The sequence below is a fragment of the Strongylocentrotus purpuratus genome, unplaced genomic scaffold (assembly GCF_000002235.5).
Source record: "Strongylocentrotus purpuratus isolate Spur 01 unplaced genomic scaffold, Spur_5.0 spur5_contig_844, whole genome shotgun sequence".
NCBI classification, from domain to species: domain Eukaryota; kingdom Metazoa; phylum Echinodermata; class Echinoidea; order Camarodonta; family Strongylocentrotidae; genus Strongylocentrotus; species Strongylocentrotus purpuratus.
Genome location: NW_022145551.1, coordinates 966158 through 989847, shown reverse-complemented (window position 1 = coordinate 989847; position 23690 = coordinate 966158). Strand labels below are relative to the sequence as shown.

General features: G+C 39.3%; 1 protein-coding gene across 1 annotated transcript; it reads left to right on the top strand.

Moving 5' to 3' along the window:
• The first annotated feature begins 9293 nt into the window (after positions 1 to 9293).
• LOC100890542 (ankyrin repeat domain-containing protein 50-like) lies at positions 9294 to 16103 on the top strand. Its single transcript, XM_011666985.1, has 7 exons — positions 9294 to 9376; positions 10753 to 11315; positions 12139 to 12151; positions 12832 to 13141; positions 14420 to 14681; positions 14919 to 15418; positions 15984 to 16103. The coding sequence occupies exons 1-7, from the start codon at positions 9294 to 9296 to the stop codon at positions 16101 to 16103; spliced, it is 1851 nt and encodes a 616-aa protein (XP_011665287.1).
• Positions 16104 to 23690: the final 7587 nt, after the last annotated feature.

The window sequence follows — 23690 nt, the reverse complement described above, 5'->3', positions numbered from 1 at the left end:
TGTTTTATTTGTATCGGAATGGACATCCCCCCTTAACAAAATCATGGATGGGCCTCACAGGTAGATCACTAGGTCTTGCTGGTTAAACGGGGAATCCCCATGTCACACAAGTTTTCATGCGTGAATGACTATTGATGATTTTTTTTACTTTCCCAGTTGAAAGAATAATGCTGGCGCCATGCGACTTTCCTCATTTCCCCCATTGATTTGAGGTGTAATCATCAGGCATAAGATCATTTTACAGACTTATAAGACATATATTAAAATATAAATAGCGTCGATTTTACTGATTTCATGTAATATATAAAGAGGGAGAAAATAATTGTGCTCTTGTATTCAAATAAAACATTGTTGTTTTATACAAAGGGAATAGAGTTTTGAGAAAAATACCTTGGGTCATTATAATAAAGGTAATACAAAGTTTGGGGAAATTTTGAAAATTGGGTGGATAGTGAATCTTTACCATTTTGATATATGTGGATGCCCATGTGGATGTATTATAAGCACTACAAATATTAGACCCTAAAACATTTCTGTTTTCGAGAAAAATTGAATATAAACATTTACCGGTGCTCCCGGTAAATTTTGTTAAATTTCAAATAGCGCCTATGGCCGTACAATGGTAGCTGCGACCATGAACATCTCAGAATATGTAGTTGTGATATATAATTTTCAAATGGGAATAGCTAATCGGTCAATTTTAGTCAAGAAACATTGTTTCATAACTAAATTAATATCTTGACCTTGAGAGGGAGCTATACAACATAAGAAGTTTATTATTTAAAATTTCATAACTTTAGACTCGATTTGAACCGCGACAACGATCAATGAATGTTGTAGGAACGCTTACGCTTCCAATATGTTAATTTGAACCAAATTCATGACCCTATACCAAAACTTTGTAATACCTTTAATAAACTCAAAATAACAAAGAGCGCCATCAAGCGATGATAGAGCCACAATATACATTCATGACAATACCCTGTTGAAAGAAATCATGAATGAGTGAATAAATAAATAACAATTTAATTGAACAACAAAATTCATCTCTCTGGCCATGATTGTCTTCACCTTCATGCCTTGCCCCCCTCTCTCTCTCTCTTTCCCCATCTCTCTCATGTACATTCGGATCATTCATATCATACCGATGGGGTGGGTGGGGAGGGGGGGGGGGGGTTCCGATAAGAATGAGATACTTATTACTTAATCCGTTGTAATGTCCACTATTTGCTCAGCAATTTGTGGGATACTCTCTATTTATTATCAGCCAAATTAGTAATCCTTTCAGACCTTTCAAAGATCTTTTCATAATGTAAAATGAAATGCAACTGTCTATGAAAGGAAGGTTTGAAAGTATAATCCTGGTAGGCATGTTGTCATCTCGAAGGAACTCGAATCGAAAAGTTATGTTTATAAATTTAGCGTTAATTTTCGTGGAGTAGTATTCCTAATACTTGCGTTAACTGGTAACAATGTGGATGGGTATGTACCTTCGTTAGCTTTTCTGTGGATCCCTCACTGAAACTGAGTTCGCCGTATTCCGCCGTATAAAGAGCGCCCTCATTCAAATATCATTTGCCCGCCAATGTGTGAGCCCGACATCCATTGACTGCTTTTTTTCTTATTCTTTTCTTACTCTCTCTCTCTCTCTCTCTCTTTCTAGCTCTCTCTCTCTCTCTCTCTCTCTCTCACTCTTTCTCTTTTATTCTCTCCACCTCTCTTTGCACACACTTTTAATTTGCTCCCCTCACTCTCTGTTACTCTTACCCCTCCTATATTCTATTCTCCTTCGGTGAAAGTAAGATCGAAAGAGCGCCCTCATTCAAATATCATTTGCCCGCCAATGTGTGAGCCCGACATCCATTGACTGCTTTTGTTAGTCTTTTCTTACTCTTTCTCTCTCTCTCTCTCTCTCTCTCTCTCTCTCTCTCTAGCTCTCTCTCTCTCTCTCTCTCTCTCTAGCTCTTTCTCTCTCTCTCTCTCTCTCTCTAGCTCTTTCTCTCTCTCTCTCTCTCTGTCTCTCTCTCTCCCTTTCTCTTTTATTCTCTCTACCTCTCTTTGCACACACATTTAATTTGCTCCCCTCACTCTCTTTTACTCTCACCCCTCCTATTACCCCCCCCCTATTACCCCCCCCCCTCCCCCTTCCCCCTCTCTAGTTACTCTAATGGTAATTTAACAAATTTCCTGATAATCATTTTATTGCAGACAGTTACTATGAAATATGTCAGTGGTCGCAAATGCGGTCATTGCTATAAATAACTAAAAATATCAGAAAGTAAACGCATGAACATGAGAGGGTTCAAACATAATACCACATATCACTACTGTTCGAACGTTTCAACACAATGGCCCGAATTCACAAAGGATGTTTGTCGACGAACCTAGGTTTTCGTGCGTCATATGACGTACATAAACCTAGGTTTGTCGACAAACCTCCTTTGTGAATTCGGGCCACTATGTCTGCCATTACCGTATAAACAAACTAAGAAAGGCTTGAAATAATAATAAGAAGAATAATAATAATGATAATTTAATAAATAAATGAATGACAACTGACCGCAACAATGGTCACTCGCGGTTTCACTTAGCTGTATTATAAGGTACATACATTTGAAGTGTATTCGAAATGAAGCCAGCATTAAGCAAAACAAATACTGTTTTTTTAGAGTTGGGTAAAGTTGTAAACCGAGAGGTTAGGTAAATGGGGAACTTGTACGTTTGTTGGGTACAATTAAAGTCAATATAAAGTTCATCTTTCCAAACGGTAATGCATGTTCACTTTTTTAAACCTTCCCCATTTTTTAGAGTAGAGGAAGTCAACAATATAATAATTTGCAAAATGCAAATGAGATACAAATCATGCTAAAATTGGCATTCATAAACGGTACACAATGTACACAAGTCAAGGGACTTCATGATCTTAGACATAAGAAAACACAAGCCATGATATTGTAACGACATGAACTTAAGTCTAATATCAGACGGTTATATTCATGAAGTTGTAAAGCAATATTTCTTCTACATTTTTGTCATGTGTGTTCTGAAACAAGTAATATGCTTCAGAAGTTAAGTTACTCATTGATGTATAATATAAAATAATTCAATCGTACTTAGTGTTAACCCTCACGGCGGCTTACCGTGGTAAAAGTAAACAAGCCTTTTATACACTCAGGCTGGCCACGGGATCGAATCTAAAGTCGGTTTCTCACTGTTTCACAAGAAATCCTTCTGCCCCTTCGATATAGATTGAGATGGCTGGTTTGACATACCTGAATGTGAATATGGTTAAGAAAGCAGATATATTGTACGTAAGCAACCAAGGAACCAAAGGCTTTTAAGTTCTCTCCGATAAACTTCATAATGAGGATTAATGAAATAGAAATGTATTTTGACCGCCATAGACTTAATACAAGAAATGCAAACTCTCTAAATGTAGTATTGCCCAAACACAACGTGACCTTATTCAAACAATCTTTTAGGTATGCTGGAGCGGTTAATTGGAATAAGCTTTCCAATAATATCCAAGATGCCAATTCAGTTGACAGTTTGAAACACCAATATAAAAACAAATCTTTCTTTAATCGATAAAATGTGTTCACTGCCATTTGTCTTTACTACAGCATTGTTTGCAGTAACTAACTAAAATGGTTGCTAGCCCTATTATCTAGGAAATTACACATGCTCATGCACACTCCCCCCCCCCTCCTTTCGTTTTTCCCGTATCTTATTTTTCCTATTTGTGTTGTTTTGCTTTTTACCATTTGTATAAAACTGCTATTTGTTTGTAACTCCTCTAATTGTCAGTTCTTGAATGTGTATTTTCCTTCTTTATGCAGGACCATTATGAAAAACAGCCTGTGAGCTGATCAATGTTATCCTGTTAAAAGATGTTTTAATACAATATAAAATACAATTAAATTATATTAATGCCTTACCAAAGGGGTCAAAGGGTAATAGTTCATCGACTTGGATTTGAGCCAGTTACGGGATCACTGCTCTACAACAGTTACTGATCTCTCACGGCTCAGTCACGCCTATTATGTGATCGAGCTTGAGCTGTCTCGACACCTAACCAAATCTCACGTTCCTCACTAGCATTTCGTACTGGTCCCCAAATGCCTCTCTTGTGTATCTTCTTTCATTGTTGTGCAAATCATAACCTGTAAATATGGACATTGAATTTCATGACTATCGAATTATATTCCATAGCCAAATTTGCATTCATATGCAACCCGCCAAAGAGAACAGTCTCATCTATATGTACCTAATGTAAAATTTACATCGTCTCTGACATTATTAATTTATGCTGGGATAACACTTTGTAGTCATCAAGATGAACAATTTAGATATTTTTTTTTATTATCTAGGTTTAAAAAGCTTCTTTTTAAAATTTGTATTGAATAACACTTTTCAAAAACCCTGGTGCTCAGTCACCGATGACAGGAATATTATGAATAGGTATCATTAGATAATTAATAAAGGACTCTTCATCATGAAATAGTGTTACATTGTATATTGTTACATTGCAATTGCAATGACGAATATTTTGTATTATTATTGCTAATGTACTTTTCTATTGTATATAGTGTTGATTATAACATGCCGCCTAACCCACTGGTTGACGTGCCTGGTTTTGTGTATGCATGATCTCTAACAAAGACTTGATTTATCACCATCAAAGTCAAATTGGTTATGACTTTTTAATTAGGAGCTACCAAAGTTTGGTTATCATGCTATGTCGTCAACGTAACGTAATTTAACTTTCCATTGATATAAAATTGTATTCTCATCGGAAAGTTTCAATTCTGAAATTGAAGAGGGTCAATAAAAACCAGAGTGAAACTAAAAGTGGGTGTGTTACTTTCAAGATTACAATGAATAATTACTCACTCACACACAAAAACAAACGCATAGACACACACACACACGCACGCACACACTCACGCACGCGCACATACACACACACACACACACACACACACACGCATAGGTAGCCTTTTCTCGTAGTTGAAAATTAATTGAGAAAACAGACCTATAATCTGATCTTCTATCTCCTTTTTCCTGGTTACTCAGTGTCAAACGTTAATGTCATTGTATAATCATACTGGTCATAACCTGTTTCATTTTCTAATTCTTGAACGAGATCAAGTTTGATAAAATGCCAGAAATGTTATCGTCGTCGTTCCACAGCCAGACATTCTACCATCTATTTTTACAAGTTCAGCTTTTTATCGCTCTAATATTCTTATTTCTAATCGTTTCTATGCCCTTGGATGAGCATGTAGAATGTAAAATCATCCGGTGCTTGACTCATCCCTCTCTACATTCCATTCCGCATTTTTCTTTTCTTCTCGAAATGAAAGAGTTTAATACTTTGGCTAGTTGGAAAGAGATAATACGACAGGAAGCCTCTATTACTTCGTGACTCCTATTTCGTTACAAAACTGAATAACAGAGAGAATACGATTCATGGATTGTACTGTGTACACAAGTCATGCACAATGGTACTCACTTCAGTATTTGAAGCGGTGCAAAAACGGGGAGACCCCCCCGAATATTAACTCTTAGAATACCAGGCAGAATAATGTATGTGTTTTACGTGCATGGTCTGTATAAAACAGCTTTAATGGCACAGTATGGGTTATCGTGACAAAATTATGCGTGAAACCACGTCTAATCATGCAAAAAAACTCAATTGATCTACAATAGACTTGAAAGGTGTTTTGCACTCTTTCCAAACAATGAACATATTTTCCTTTCGTGATGGGATCATAATAAAGTACGGTAACCCTGTATTGATATGCAACATACATCACATAAGCGGAGAATATAAATCAAGTCTACAAGGCTGAAGCTGAATATATCGGGATCTGGCAAAAGGGAAAAAAAAGGTGTGTTCTTCTAAAATCGTCAAAATTAAAAATCACTTTCAAAATTCCTTATTTACTAGAGCACAGGTCTTTCCCAATGTAATGTATGTAACCGATCTTACCATTGAAGTAAAAAGCTGGCTAAGGCAATAGTTTGCTACAGGGACAACAATAATTGTCCATGACTTTACGAACGCATCTATTATATCTTATGTATTGTACGCGGTCATATTTTTAAACGAGGCAATGTCGTGATAACCTCAGTGTCATCTCATATGACATTTAATTTAATAACCAAATCGACTTATACTGCTCCATGACAGCCAAAACCTGGGCCCAGATATCTAATTATAATGATAGAATACACATGTTCAGTCAACTAAGGAATATTTTTTGTCCAATGTAATATATTTAATCGTGTCTGCCTAACGTCGTAGAAAAATATACAATGGCACCTAAAAGGGAAGTGTTTTATGGGTCAGGCTATTCCATGACCCATGTGTAAAAACAAATGCTATTTAAGAGATTTTGCTGTAGCTAGGCTTCTTCCTACTAAATACGAAACTGATTAAACCGTTCACCCTAAAGGGGGTGAAGGGGGGGGGGGCGTTTTGATCCCTACTTGGAATTAAGTTTCACATAATTCTGTTTCTTTTCTTGCTGTCTCCATTCGTTGCTTAATTATGCATCGTGGCAAATATTGATCAATATTGACAAACTCATGTGTACCTAAATCCAATGAAGCAGGTTAACATTCTCAGAAGAGCGACAAGGCGACTAGGCCTACCTGGTAGATGTGACTGGGACTTAGAATTAACAGGGACTTTTAGATTGAGTGGACGAGAATACGACGAACGCCGACTGATCATGCGTGTCAACGTACTCAACTGCCTATGTTGACTACAATTAGAAATCTTTTAGATTGCACTCGACGATAAACATACATGCAGGAAGTAACACTATGAACATGACGGACAATGAAAGAGGACAGAATATACAGTTCCTCATTCTACCCTCAACAATTGCTGTGGTAGACAAAAGAACATCCTTTCACTGCTATTATGTAAAAATGTGTAGAACAGGTAAATATGCATGTGACACCTGTTCTACACATTTTTACATAATAGCAGGGAAGGGATGTTCCTTTGTCTACCTGAGGAACTGTATATTTTATGCGCACGCGGCATATACTAGTACTGTACTAGATTTAGGAAAATCAAGGTTGACGCATTCTCGATCGCCGACTGAGACGACGTGACGCATGCGCCGTGCCTTAAAATGACGTCATACGTTGCAGTCAAAGCTGTCGACGTGCAAATCTAAAAGTTCCTATTTAGAGCACTTCACCACGTTAAAGGTAAAGACCAGTATTGGAAACGCCCCAATTTCAAAAAATGAAATGGAAGCTCTCATTACCAATCATGTGAAAGAATATGTTTTGACTAATACATGATGATAAAAAAATTGCCGGAAAACCGCCTACTAATTCATATATTTGGTAAATTTGTTTCTCTCATGGTCTGTGAGAGATATAGGGTAGTCCCATATACATCTTTCTGTGTATAGTGCTTGTAACTTTATGAAGAATGGGCCAAATTTCTTATCATTTTCATGATTCCAGAACCTTGCAGATGCTAGATGCTAGATGATCAACCTTTTCTGATTGATTCCACAACGTTTCTTTCACAATGCAATCGCATGACCATAACTGGTCTTTACCTTTAACTTCTTTTCAAAACTTTGTAAAAGTGTATTTTGCTGAGACATGCACGTTTCAATGGACTGCAATGCAATGGATAAATACTTTTGACTGGAAATAATTCACCATCATCATTACCTCCATTACCGTGATCGCCATAATCATTAAATTGCTGTACCTTCCTTCGTCGTCGTTACCATTATAATCATTACCATACTTCGTGCCATAATCAGCGTGAATATTTGCCTTGATCATAAGTGATTCAATTATAAAAGGATAGGAATCCGCGTCCTCCACGTGTAGTTAGTACTCTAATAATGTTGTAATGAAAAAGGTCATTAGAGGGCGAAATATCAGTGCTGCTTTAACACAAATTGTGTCACAAAACATGTTAAAAACGTCGACTGTTTCTCCTTCGTTGGTCAAAACTATTTCCCTCCTTGAAAATGTTTCTACGTACGCGTAGTTTCATGTGAATGTATGTCTCCGTGAAAAGACGAACCTTATAAACGTTCCTACCCTTTTATTTTATAGTAAAGAGGAAGGAGGGATGCACTCGCTTTATATATTTATTGAAATGTTGATGGCCGCTGATTGATGATGCAAAAGATAAAGAGAGAAGCCTAACACTGGAATAGGAATGACAGATATTTTGATTACGTTGAACATTTGCATTACGATTTAGTTCACTGCACAGGACTTTGGAATTTGGAATTGCGTTTATGAATTTGAAGAAGAAGAAATAATAAGTTTAGTGTACACTTAGGCTCTTAACGTGCGAAACGCAACCGGACTATCTGCTACAAAAGATTTAGATTATTAATCCTAACGTTTCCATTTCAAAGTCGTGTGTAATGGGAGAAGTAGATGATTACGAGGAACTGAGCTAGATTAGGATGTCTGGCAAGCCGGTGCTTCTTCAAGTATGGAGGACATTAATCAACAGCTTCATGAGGCATCATTGAGGGGTAAAATCAAAAGCGTCAAAACACTGCTTAAAAGGGGTTCTAACATAAACCACACAGACCAAGATGGAAACACAGCCTTACACACGGCGGTCCTGTATGGCCAGGAGAACGTCAGCAAGTATCTCATTAAACATGGAGCTGAGGTGAATAAGGGAGATAATGAAGGTAAGACAGCATTACAAAGTGCTGCTCTAGAGGGTCACCTTAAAATCACCAACTATCTCATCAGTAAAGGTGCTGAGGTGAATAAAGGAGATAATGCAGGTTCTACTACATTACACAGAGGTGCTCAGAATGGACATCTTGATGTCACCAAATATCTCCTCAGTCAAGGAGCTGAGGTGAATAAAGAAGACAATGACGGTTGGACTGCTTTACACAGAGCTGCTGAGAATGGTCATCTTGATGTCACCAAATATCTCCTCATTCAAGGAGCTGAGGTGAATAAAGAAGACAATGACGGTTGTACTGCTTTACACAGAGCTGCTCAGAATGGTCATCTTGAAGTCATTAAATATCTCATCGGTCAAGGAGCTGAGGTGAATAATGAAGATAATAACGGTCGGACTGCATTATACAGTGCTGTTCACAATGGTCATCTTGATGTCACCAAGTATCTTATCAGTAAAGGAGCTGAGGCGAATAAGGGAGATAAGGACGGTTGGACTGCATTACACCTTGCCGCAATCAAGGATCATTTTGATGTCACGAAATATCTCCTCAGTAAAGGAGCTGAGGTGAATAAAGGAGATAATGGCGGATGGACTGCATTACATAGTGCTGCCCGGAAAGGTCATCTTGAAGTCACCAAATATCTCATCAGTCAAGGAGCTGAGGTGAATAAAGGAGGTATTGATGGTCGTACTGCATTACTAAGTGCTGCTCTGGAAGGTCATATTGATGTCATCACATATCTCCTCAGTAAAGGAGCTGAGGTGAATAAAGGAGATCATGACGGTTGGACTGCATTACAAAGTGCTGCTCACAATGGTCATCTTGATGTTACCAAATATCTCATCAGTCAAGGAGCTGAAGTGAATACGAAAGATAATACAGGTTTGACTGCATTACACAGTGCTTCTAAGAATGGTCATCTTTATGTCACCAAATATCTCATCGGTCACGGAGCTGAGGTGAATAAAGAAGATGATAAAGGTCGGACTGCATTACACATTGCTGATCATAAGGGTCATCATGATGTTACCAGATATCTCATTAGCCAAGAAGCTGAGATGAATGGGGGAGATAATGACAATTGTACTGGATTACACAGTGCTGCTATTAAGAATGGTCATTTTGATGTCACCAAATATCTTATCAGTCAAGGAGCTGAAGTGAATAATGGAGATAATGAAGGTCGGACTGCATTACACATTGCCGCAATCAAGGATCATCTTGATGTCACTAAATATCTCATCAGTCAAGGAGAAGAGGTAAATGGGGGAGATAATGTCGGTTGGACTGCATTACACAATGCTGCTCACAATGGTCATCTTGATGTCGCCAAATATCTCATCAGTCAGGGAGCTGACGTGAATAGGGGAGATATTGACAGTTGGACCGCATTACACAGTACAGCTCATCAAGGTCATCTTGATGTCACTAAATATCTCATCAGTCAAGGAGCTGAGGTGAGTAGGGGAGATAATGAAGGTTCTACTGCATTACACAGTGCTGCTCATAATGGTCATCTTGATCTCACCAAATATCTCATCGGTCAAGGAGCTGTGGTGAATAAAGAAGATAATAAAGGTCGACCTGCATTACACAGTGCTGTTCAAAATGGTCATCTTGGTGTCACCAAATATCTCATTAAACATGGAGCTGAGGTGAATAAAGGAGATAATAGAGGTTCTACTGCATTACAAAGTGCTGCTCATAATGGTCATCTTGATGTCACCAAATATCTCATCGGTCAAGGAGCTGAGGTGAATAAAGAAGATAATAAAGGTCGGACTGCATTAAACAGTGCTGATCAAAATGGTCATCATGATGTCACCAAATATCTCATCAGCCAAGGAGCTGAGATGAATAGGGGAGGTAATGACAATTGGACTGCATTACACAGTGCTGCTAAGAATGGTCATCTTGATGTCACCAAATATCTCATCAGCCAAGGAGTACAGGTGAATAGGGGTATTAAGGACGGTTCTACTGCATTACATAGTGCTGCCCAGAATGGTCATCTTGATGTCACTAAATATCTCATCAGTCAAGGAGCTGAGGTGAAGAAGGGAGATAATGATGGTTGTACTGCATTACAAAGTGCTGCTTATTATGGTCATCTTGATGTCACCAAACAACTCATCAGTCAGGGAGCTGAGGTAAATAATGGAGATAATGAAGGTCGGACTGCATTACACCTTGCCGCAATGAAAGATCATCTTCAAGTCACTAAATATCTCATCAGTCAAGGAGCTGAGGTGAAGAAGGGGGATAATGATGGTTCAACTGCATTACAAAGTGCTGCTTATTATGGTCATCTTGACGTCACCAAACATCTCATCAGTCAAGGAGCTGAGGTAAATAATGGAGATAATGAAGGTCGGACTGCATTAGTCCTTGCCGCAATCAAGGATCATCTTGAAGTCACTAAATATCTCATCAGTCAAGGAGCTGAGGTGAATAAAGGAGGTATCGATGGTCGTACTGCATTACTAAGTGCTGCTCTGGAAGGTCATCTTGATGTCACCACATATCTCCTCAGTAAAGGAGCTAAGGTGAATAAAGGAGATAATGACGATTGGACTGCATTACAAAGTGCTGCTCACAATGGTCATCTTGATGTCACCAAATATCTGATCGGTCAAGGAGCTGAGGTGAAGAAGGTAGATAATGATGGTTCTACTGCATTACAAAGTGCTGCTTATTATGGTCATCTTCATGTCACCAAATATCTCATCAGTCAAGGAGCTGAGGTGAATAATGGAGATAATGAAGGTCGGACTGCATTACACCTTGCCGCAAAGAAGAATCATCTTGAAGTCACTAAATATCTCATCAGTCATGGAGCTGAGGTGAAGAAGGGAGATAATGATGGTTCTACTGCATTACAAAGTGCTGCTTATTATGGTCATCTTGATGTCACCAAACATCTCATCAGTCAAGGAGCTGAGGTAAATAATGGAGATAATGAAGGTCGGACTGCATTACACCTTGCCGCAATCAAGGATCATCTTGAAGTCATTAAATATCTCCTCAGTCAAGGAGCTGAGGTGAATAAAGGAGATAATGACGGCCGGACTGCATTACACATTGCTGATCATGAGGGTCATCTTAATGTCACTAAATATCTCATCGGTCAAGCAGTTGAGATGTATAGGGGAGATAATGACAACCAGACGGCATTACACGATGCTACTAAGAATGGTCATCTTGATATCACCAAATATCTCATCGGTCAAGGAGTAGAGGTGAATTGGGGAGATAATGACGGTTGGACTGCATTACACAGTGCTGCCCAGAATGGTCATCTTGAAGTCACTAAATATCTCATCAGCCATGGAGCTGTGGTGAATAGGGGAGATAATGAAGGTCGGACTGCATTCCGATGTGCAGCATATAATGGTCATCTTGATGTCACCAGGTATCTCATCAGTCAAGGAGCTGAGGTAAATAGGGGAGATAAAGACGGTTGGAATGCATTAACAAGTGCTTCTCAGAATGGTCATTTTGATGTCACCAAATATCTCATCACTCAAGGAGCTGAGGTGAATAGGGGAGATAATGACAATTGGACTGCATTACACAGTGCTACTAAAAATGGTCATCTTGATGTCACCAAATATCTCATCAGTCAGGGAGCTGACGTGAATAGGGGAGATATTGACAGTTGGACCGCATTACACAGTGCAGCTCATAATGGTCATCTTGATGTCACTAAATATCTCATCAGTCAAGGAGCTGAGGTGAATAAGAGAGATAATACAGATTTGACTGGATTACACAGTGCTTCGAAGAATGGTCATCTTGATGTCACCAAATATCTTATCAGTCAAGGAGCTGAGGTGAATAATCGAGATAATTTTGGTTTGACTGCATTATACTGTGCTTCTAAGAATGGTCATCTTAATGTCACCAAACATCTCATCAGTCAAGGAGCTGAGGTGAATAAAGGATGTTCTGATGGTCGTACTGCATTACACACTGCTGCTCACAATGGTCATCTTGATGTCACCAAATATCTTATCAGTCAAGGAGCTGAGGTGAATAAGGGAGATAATTACGGTTTGACTGCATTATACTGTGCTGATCATAATGGTCATCGTAATGTCACCAATTATCTCATCAGTCAAGGAGCTGAGGTGCAGAAGGGAGATAATGAAGGCTGGGCTGCATTCCGATGTGCTGCTCAGGATGGTCATCTTGATGTCGTCAAATATCTCATCGGTCAAGGAGTACAGGTGAATAGTGGAGATAAAGACGGTTGGACTGCATTGCACAGTGCTGCTCAGAATGGTCATCTTCGTGTCACTATATATCTCATCTTTAAAGGGGCTGAAGTGAATAAGGGAGATAATACAGGTTTGACTGCATTACACAGTGCTTCTAAGAATCGTCATATTCGTGTCACCAGGTATCTCATCAGTAAAGGAGCTAAGGTGAATAAGGGAGATAATACAGGTTTGACTGCATTACACAGTGCTGCTAAGAATGGTCATCGTTATGTCACCAAATATCTCATCAGTCAAGGAGCTGAGGTGAATAAGGGAGATAATACAGGTTTGACTGCATTACACAGTGCTGCTAAGAATGGTCATCTTGATGTCACCAAATATCTCATCAGTCAAGGAGCTGAAGTGAATAAGGGAGATAATACAGGTTTGACTGCATTACACAGTGCTGCAAAGAATGGTCATCTTGATGTCACCAACTATCTCCGCAGTCAAGGAGCTGAGGTGAATAAGGGAGATAATACAGGTTTGACTGCATTACACAGTGCTGCTAAGAATGGTCATCTTGATGTCACCAAATATCTCATCAGTCAAGAAGCTGAAGTGAATAAGGGAGATAATACAGGTTTGACTGCATTACACAGTGCTGCTAAGAATGGTCATCTTGATGTCACCAAATATCTCATCAGTCAAGGAGCTGAAGTGAATAAGGGAGATAATACAGGTTTGACTGCATTACACAGTGCTGCTCAGAATGGTCATCTTCGTGTCACTATATATCTCATCTTTAAAGGGGCTGAAGTGAATAAGGGAGATAATACAGGTTTGACTGCATTACACAGTGCTTCTAAGAATCGGCATATTCGTGTCACCAGGTATCTCATCAGTAAAGGAGCTGAGGTGAATAAGGGAGATAATACAGGTTTGACTGCATTACACAGTGCTGCTAAGAATGGTCATCTTTATGTCACCAAATATCTCATCAGTCAAGGAGCTGAAGTGAATAGGGGAGATAACGACGGTTGGACTGCATTACACAGTGCTGCTAAGAATGGTCATCTTGATGTCACCAACTATCTCCGCAGTCAAGGAGCTGAGGTGAATAAGGGAGATAATACAGGTTTGACTGCATTACACAGTGCTGCTAAGAATGGTCATCTTGATGTCACCAAATATCTCATCAGTGAAGGAGCTGAAGTGAATAAGGGAGATAATACAGGTTTGACTGCATTACACAGTGCTTCTCAGAATGGTCATCTTGATGTCACCAGCTATCTCATCGGTCAAGGAGCTGAGGTGAATATGGGAGATAATGACGGTTGGACTGCATTATACATTGCTTCTAAGAATGGTCATTGTGATGTCACCAAATATCTCATCAGTCAAGGAGCTGAGGTGAATAAGGAAGATAATTACGGTTTGACTGCATTATGCAGTGCTGCGCATAGTGGTCATCTTTCTGTCACAAAATGTCTCATCAGTCAGGGAGCTGACGTGAGTAAAGGAGATGATGAAGGCTGGCCTGCATTACACAGAGCTGCTCAGGAAGGTCATCTTGATGTCACCAACTACCTCATCAGTCATGGAGCTGAGGTGAATAAAGGAGATAATTGCGGTCGAACTGCATTACAAAGCGCTGTTTATTATGGTCATCTTGATGTCACCAAATATCTCATCAGTCAGGGAGCCAAGGTGAATAATGGGGATAACAAAGGCTGGACTGCATTACACAGAGCTGCTCAGGAAGGTCATCTTGATGTCACCAAATATCTCCTCAGTCAAGGAGCTGAGGTGAATTGGGGAGATAATAGAGGTTCTACTGCATTACAGAGTGCTGCTCATAATGGTCAACTTGATGTCACCAAATATCTCATCAGTCAAGGAGCTGAGGTGAATTAGGAAGATAATTACGGTTGGACTGCATTACGCAGTGCTGCTTATAGTGGTCACCTTTATGTTACCAAATGTCTTATAAGTCAAGGAGCTGAGGTGAATAATGGAGATAATGAAGGCTGGACTGCATTACACAGAGCTGCTCAGGAAGGTCATCTTGATGTCACCAAGTATCTCATCGATCAAGGAGCCGAGGTGAGTAGGGGAGATAATGAAGGTTTGACTGCATTCCGCTGTGCTTCTCATTATGGTCATCTTGATGTCGCCGAATATCTCATTGGTCAAGGAGCTGAGGTGAATAAGGGAGATAATAAAAGTCAGACCGCATTACACAGAGCTGCCCAGGAAGGTCACCTTGATGTCACCAAGTATCTCATCAATCAAGGAGCTGAGATGAGTAGGGGAGATAATGAAGGTTTGCCTGCATTCAGCTCTGCTGCTCATTATGATCATCTTGATGTCGCCGAATATCTCATCGGTCAAGGAGCTGTGTTGAATAAGGAAGAAAATGAAGATCTGACTGCATTACGCTGTGCCGCTCATTATGGTCACTCTGATGTCACCAAATATCTCATCAGTCAAGGAGCTTTGGTGAATAAGGAAGAAAATGAAGGTCTGACTGCATTACGCTGTGCCGCTCATTATGGTCATCTTGACGTTACCAAATATCTCATCGGCCAAGGAGCTGAGGTGAATAACGGAGATAATGACGGTTGTACTGCATTACACAGTGCTTCAAAGAATGGTCATCTTGACGTTACCAAATATCTCATCGGCCAAGGAGCTGAGGTGAATAACGGAGATAATGACGGTTGGACTGCATTACACAGTGCTTCAAAGAATGGTCATCTTGACGTTACCAAATATCTCATCGGCCAAGGAGCTGAGGTGAATAGGGGAGATGATAAAGGTCGGACTGCATTCCACAGTGCTGCTCATTATGGTCTTCTTGGTGTCACCAAATATCTCATCAGTCAAGGAGCTGAGGTGAATAGGGGAGATAACGACGGTTGGACTGCATTACATCTTGCTTCTCAGAATGGCCATTTAGAAGTCACCAACTATCTCATTGACCAAGGAGCTGAAGTGAATAAGGAAGATAATGATGGAAGGACGCCTTTACACTATGCCGTTCAGAATTGTTACATTACTGTAGTTAAAGTCCTTCTGGCAAAAGGAGCACGTTCTGAAACAGGAGACATTCAGGGACACATACCTTCTCAACTGTCTTCATTCATCGGGTACCAAAGCATCGACAGTTCAAATTCCGAGGTAACAAATTTAAGACACACTTAATATCGAAATCATCTACTATTAGTCATTTAATACATGCACTTAGAAGAACGGACAAGTACTGAAATTCAATTAAGTGAATAATATGCATAGGCTACCTATCATTATTTTTTTCAGACTTGACCAACTCGGTTTTGTATCACCAATATTACTATAACACCAGTTAGACTTAAAGGCTGTTTTTATGTAGTATATATACAAGTTACAATGTTTGTTTAAAACGTATTCGACTTATTGGATTTAGTTAATCACATGGCAGTACTTGTGTTCACAGCAATTTGGTTTTCCTTGCATTAAAAAAATTAAATCTCTAGTTTTTATGCGTTTATATTCTTATATCCTGCTCGCCCAGAATGATATAACTGATATCCATCTTGCCATACAACACGGTCGCACCTCCATCATTGAGAAGTTAGTTTCTGAGGGAGCTGATCTCAATGTCCAGTCAAGTGACGGCCAGACGTGTCTGCATAAAGCCATTAAACTCTGCTATAAGAGCGTGACAATTGTGCAAGAAACTGACACACTAAGAAAGGTGAGTCATACCCAAGTAACCAGACGAGACCGACTACAGACCGACGAGAGTCTGAAAAACAAATTAACATTACGGCAAACTTTACGGCGGTGTTGCTGGCATATACGGCTGCTGAATCCAAAATGAATCCAAAAATATAGTACCTGTGATTGGCCCAAGTAATATGTATGTTCGTGTGTAGGCGACCGTTTGTATGTGTTGGGAAGTTTAGAACGAAAATAGGGATTTCCACTACAGCAGCTGCGATTCCAAGATGCAGCGTTAAACTATTCGTATAATGCTCATCCACCCTTACTATTGATGGACGGTTACATGTCGTTTTTCCGAAGGTTCGTATTTCCGAAGGTTCATAATTCCGAAGGTCCATAACTCCGAAGGTTCGTAATTCCGAAGGCTCGTTACTCCGCAGGTCCGTTATTTAGAAGGTTCGGATTTCCGAAAATGAAATAGGGTTCGTAATTCCGAAAATGAAAAGGGTTCGTAATTCCGAAAGTGAAAAAGGGTTCATAATTCCGAAAATGAAATAGGGTTCGCAATTCCGAAAATGAAATAGGGTTCGCAATTACGAAAATGAAATAAGGTTCGTAGGAAATGAAAGAAGAATAAAAACAAAGAATAGCCTAACATAAAGAAAGATAGAAGGAGAAGTCATCTCGATCCTCCCTTCTATCCTTTTTAGGTACCTTATATCATTTTCGGAATTATGAACCCTATTTTATTTTAGGAATTATGAGCCGTATTTTAGTTTCGGAATTATGAACCCTATTACATTTTCGGAATGATGAACCCTTTTTCATTTTCGGAAAGTTAATACGAACCTTCGGAATTATGAACCCTTTTTCATTTTTGGAATTATGAACCGCTAGGCATGGGAAATTTGTGTTTCGGAATTACGAACCTTCGGAAATACGAACCTTCAGAAAAACGAACCTTCGGAAAAACGAGTGCCCCCTCTGATGGACGATACTGTTATAATAAAAATAATTATATACGTCTGTATGTTTCAGATCTCTGATGAGAATTACAAGGGCGAACTGTCTCCTGAGAAGGCCTTAGTGTTTTATCTTCTAGAGAATGGAGCCAGGTTAGATGTAAAGGATGATACAGGCAACCTACCAATCCAGTATGCCAAGGACGAAGTGATCAAACAAATGATTTTGTCCAGGTGATTTTTTGTTCAGGTCTAGGAAATAGATCGGCCATGATAATTGTAAGACAAGGAAATGCGTGTTTCCATTTTGCTCTTTTGAGACATATTTGAAACAGAAAAGTTCAGTAAGTGTTATTGCAAATCTTTACAGTTGATCATATAGTATATGTGTTGTTCGGACAATAAAATTTAATATGCGACAACTTTGACAATAATATGTTCGGGGCTGTAAGTCAGGGCCCCCTGGCAAACAGTGCTTTGATTACTGACGGGGCTACCCTGTTTAAATAAAACGGAATGAATACATGAATACATAGGAATAAGTCAAGCCTGCTACGTTGACTAATTCATCTTTGTTTTCCTTCTACTTTTCTACTCAGATAGACAGTATATATTTTATACCAAATTCGTTTAGAGGATATTATTCAGTAGCGTAGGCAGAATTTTTTTGAGGGGGCGGTTTTAAAATTTGAAAACCGCGCCGAAAATTTCGCAACGACTCAGCCAGCTGCTGAATAAGCGGGGGGGGGGGGGGGGGGGGGGGGTAAGAGCACATTTTTAATTTTGTTTTGGCCCCGGAAATTGGCACATTACGTCGTCAGATATTTCGTTCAGTGGCTTGGGGGGGAGGAACACTTCTCCCTTTTTTCAACGCCTTCAGCACAATTTCTTTTTTGTTTACAATTAACCCCCCCCCCCCTCTTTGCGTACGCGCCTGATATTATCTAACTGTGGTTCGTTGAAAGTTTGATATTTGTTTGTATTGTATTTACGGCATTACCAGTTGCAAAGGTAGAGCCTCATTTTTTTTCTCAAATAATAGGCCTCGATAATGGGTCTGACATTCAACAGTTTTTTGCTAATATCATGTATGATGTTACAATTTTTATGAGTTGAAACAAATTCATGTTTTCTCAGCCCATAGAAATGATTAGTTTACGTATGATTAATTTCAGATTACCTTCTTTAGAGGAGATCCAGTCTTTCCGAGGTAAGAACATCCTTCAAACACAAACAGCTTTTCTTAGTATAATAGCTAATTAAGTGATTCTGATATTTTTTCTTCTCAATCATTAAGTCACTGATTAATGTCTAGCGATGATTAAACATGGCATTTCAGGTTTTCTATCACGAAGAACAAGGGATTTTATGATTCATTGTCTGGGTATTTTACTTAATCGCACACACAATACCCACTATCCCTTACGAACACTTCAATCGTATTCATGTATGTAGAAACACTTCTTAGGTTAACATCAATGAACCAAATACGAGAGGTATTACAAATGGGGAATGTGCCCAAAATGAAAGAAATAGGAAAAACAGATACATATATATAAATAAGTCCTATGAATAAAAACATTATTGGTTTGGCATTTGCCCTCATTAAAGTATTAGAAACCAATATTGATTATCAGAGTTTGGGTAATTAACATTACCTTTTCAAATGGTAATAAAATAAAATAAATATTATGGACAATATCGAAATGAAACTATATTAATATGTTTAACTTATTAGGTTTTCAGTCCCATAATTGTCCCGATATGCAATTTGTTGTTGATATATATGTTTTTATATTTTTTTTATTATTTTGTCAATTACTTTTCTTTGAAATAAATAACAGATGAACCATCAACACCTGCCATTGTCTCTGTCTCTGTTGAAAGAAATACAAGTAAGGACATCGAACTAGAAGACCATGGCGTATCATTGTTTATTCCTCCGGAGGCTGTTCGTCAGAATGACCCGTGCAAGATCACCCTGACCCTTTTAAGGGACGCTCCCCCAGTTGACATCCAAGATGACGAATCAGTGGCCAGCTACGGGATCAGATGTGATCCTCCAAACATGATCTTCCAACAACCTGTTAAGATCAGAATACCACACTCTACCTTGGCCATCAACCCTGACCAAGTGAAACCAGACATCGTTTCCCATGTATGGGATTCAGTTAACAGTAAGTCTATCTGGTCAGATGGAGTAAACGAAAATTGATGCCCTGAGATCTCTTTCAGCAAACCAGGCAAAGCCCTTTCGGGACAACACTTAGGAGTCGCGATACGGCTAAGTGGTAGACATTAGTTCGAATTAGTCGATGTGCTAGAATAAGTGCGCTTTCGAAAGTCATTAATTACCAAGTGGACCTTAGAGAACTAAGAATGTTTGTTCTCCTTGTTTAAAAAACAAACAAGTATACTGCTTTCCTAGCAGTCGGGTAAAATAGAAAAGCAAAATAAAACAATAATAAACATATTCTCAGTATACTATGGCCTGTTTTGTTCTACATTTTTACTGCAGGTAATAGAAAGCAAAATAGACTATATGATATATAATTTCGGGTTAGAAGTTCCAGTTCTAGGTACCGTAGTCATCACAGTACCTTAACGTCATGAGGAACAATAATTGTTTATAACTCCCATTTTTCTGTTGAAATTTTCCATAAAGGGAAACGGGTGAAAGGGGAGAATTGGTGCTTTTAGGATGGATTATCAAAATCATAACCATTTGAAGTAATTATTATCAACAAGGACACCATCAATGATACAAATATGTGGTGTCACCATATTCAGGACAACAGTTTAGTTGACAAATTGGCTCCATTGGGGAATAACACATCTTTAAAAAAAAGTATTTTGTTTTGTTACCCACTGGCAATAGATCTACCCAAAACGTCAAGAATGAGATCATCCGGCTCACCGGACGAACCACCATACTGCAGAGTGTACAAGGGACATCTTGAGCTGTACATTGGTTACTGTGCTGAGTGGTGGGTTCTTATTCCTCTTGAACAGCAGGTGATCCGCCACCAACTTATGTGCACTCCATACATCCCAGAAACCGTAGAAATAGGCAAAGAGATTGAAGTTCATCTTCATGTGCATGCCGATGTTCCTGGCATGGATGCGGTTAGTACTGTTAACGTGTTCTACTAGTAAATTGTGGATTTACATTCCTGTTAGACTGTCAACTACTTCAACTTTCCGTAAGATTATAGGGTCGTTGTTTAAAATCCGACTTTCTGGTGTTATTATTTGCAAGGCCTTTAAAAGTGTGAATTAAATTGCTGTACGCCATTAAAAAATGTATTTAGACATAATTTCATTAAAACTATACTCCGAGCATGGCCTGTATGTCAAAGCTCTACAATGCTGGTAAACAAGCTGAATTTTCTCGGATATAACCTGGATAAAGGACGGAATTAGACCCCGTTTTCACTCATTTCTAGATCGATCTAGGCTAGACCAGAGGTTCGCTTCGTTTCATGTTAACACTCCCGAGCTAAACCGCTCTTGTTGCTATGGTATAGTGCGAACGAGCTACACCGCTCCCGTTGCTGGGGTAGCAAAGGTCAGCGGGTCAAATGTTTCGCGCGGAATTAAAAACCAATAGAGTGCCTCATCTTCTGCTATATTTTGTTATTTTGTTATCATTCTATCACCTTCTTTTTATTTTGTTTAGATGTTATTCTTTGTTTTTCCATCATTTTTCATCTTCTTTTCTATCTTTGAAATTTCTATGCTTTATCACTTTCTCTTTCTGTATTTCCTAATATTAATCTTTTTTCCCTTCTCTCATCTCTTATGTTATGGTTTGTTGTTATCATTCTATCAATTTTCCTTTCTGTCTTATGTTATTCTTTGTTTTTCCATCTTTAATCTTCTCTACTATCCTTCCATTATATATTCTTTATCATTTTCTCTTTCTGTTTTTCATTATGTTAATTTGTTTTCCTCCTATCACCTTCTCTTATGTTATTCTTTGTTTTTATCATTCTATCACTTTCTCTTTCTGTCTTTCCTTATGTTAGACTTTGGTTCTTCCTTCTATCACCTTTTCTTATGTTATTCTTTGTTTCTATTATTTAATTATTTCTCTTCCTATCTTTCCTTACGCTATCCTTTGTTTATTCCTTCTATCACCTTCTCTCATGTTTTTTTTTTTTTTATCATTCTATCACTTTCTGCTTCTGTCTTTCCTTATGTTATTCTTCGTTTCTTCCTCCTTTCACTTTCTCTTGTTATTCTTTGTTTTTATCATTCCTATCATTTTCTCTCTTTCTTTCCCTATAAAATTCTCTGTTTTTATTCTTGTTCGGTTATCTCTTTCTCTCTTGCATTACTTTCCCGCCAACACACACTCACTTCCGGTTGAAGATCGCTTCCCGGTTTATGTTTACACTGCACGCTAGATCGGTCTGGGGCGATTTAGGAAGCGAACCGGTCCAGAAGACCACATCGCGAGGTGATTTCTGCATCGGTCCAGAAGATCGCTTCCTGGACCGATTGTCTGTTCACACTAGCAGTTAGACCGACCTAGCCTAAATCGGTCTAGGAATGAGTGAGAACGGGGTCTAATATCTTCGAGAATCATCCATCAGCGGCCTTCGGTTTTTTCCGAAATGCTATCTGAGAAAAGTTGGGCGAACTCCCAATTTTTTACCAATCGATGTTTGAATTCCTTATAAAATTAAATGGAATCATGATAATGATTGTGAAAATAGTGTTGTTTAGTGAACCTCGGGATAGACCCCGATACTGTCAAGACAAATTTCCATGAGAACTCGAGAGACTTTCCGATTCATTAGGCCCATGTTTTACTCAATAATGTCTTCCCTGCTTTGAAATAGGAAGTTGTACACGAGGAGAAGCATCAGGCGTACCGCAAGGCCCATCGTTCGGTCCCATTTAGCATCATATCTCATTCAGGTGACGTCACAGTGGCACGTGATTGTAAGGGGAAGATAGCAGAAACTAAGGTACGAAAATCTGTTTTGTCCTTAAAGAGGAAGTTCATCCTGGTAGTTGAATTTAATGGAAGCAGAAAAATGGAAAAAAGCAGATCAGTGAAAGATGAGCGAAATCCAATTAAAATCAAGTTATGAATATTTGAATATATGATCGATCGTACACCGATTGGCAACGCGTGCCTCAGTCACAACTTTGCGTATGTTGCTGCGTATTGCTGCGATCTGCGGGGTATATCAATACGCAGCCGTGCCCAGCAATACGCAGCAAATTTGAAGGTAGCAGTCACACTATTGCGTATCTAGCTCGTAGGTAGTTCGTATGCCGCTCGTACAAAGACTGCCTACGGTTGCCTAATGCCACGCTATAGCTCGCTGTTGCTCATAGCAGTACGATTCAATACGCAGTTTGCTCGCCATGTAGCGTATGTAGCTCGTTTGCTGCTCGTTTACTGTTCGGTATGCCTCAGTCACACCTTTGCGTATGTTGCTGCGTATTGCTGCGCTATGCGGGGTATATCAATACGCAGCCGTGCCCAGCAATACGCAGCAAATTTGAAGGTAGCAGTCACACTATTGCGTTTCTAGCTCGTAGGTAGCTCGTATGCCGCTCGTACATAGACTGCCTGCGGTTGCCTACGGTTGCCTATGACCACGCTATAGCTCGCTGTTGCTCATACTCATAGCAGTACGATTCAATACGCAGCTTGCTCGCCATGTTGCGTATGTAGCTCGATCTTTGCTCGTTTGCTGCTCGCTAGCCGCTCGCACAAGTTGGTCTCGTTGCGTGTTCGCTCGCTTTAGCACGTCTGTTGTTCGTACTGATGCGTGCCAGCTCGCGCTACAGCGTAACAGCTCGCTCAGGCTGCGGCATATGGTTAAATACTAGTTATTTTGTGGGACTGGTCATAAACATCTTAGCTTCTGACGATTCTACATCTACAAGAAAAATAAATCTGATGACAATAATGGCCCTGCAGCAGAGCTCTGTTTTCCAAAAGCTTTAAGCCCCATTGTCCTACTTGTAGCTACTAGCTCCCTCTATATAGAAAACTTCCCCAATCGGTGCCTGTTGGTCCCCCATGATCCGCTTTTTCTTACGTTAGTTGAGAGCTGAGTTAATGAGATAGCCACCTGTCA

What these genes read in the sequence shown, in the direction of transcription:
- LOC100890542 (XM_011666985.1), top strand. Translation starts at nt 9,294, where the DNA reads ATGGCGGATGGACTGCATTACATAGTGCTGCCCGGAAAGGTCATCTTG. An exon ending in TCATCAGTAAAGGAGCTAAG is followed by an intron (nt 13,142 to 14,419) that starts GTGAATAAGGGA and finishes CTCATCAGTCAG; the next exon opens with GGAGCTGACGTGAGTAAAGG. An exon ending in ACACAGAGCTGCTCAGGAAG is followed by an intron (nt 14,682 to 14,918) that starts GTCATCTTGATG and finishes TAAGTCAAGGAG; the next exon opens with CTGAGGTGAATAATGGAGAT.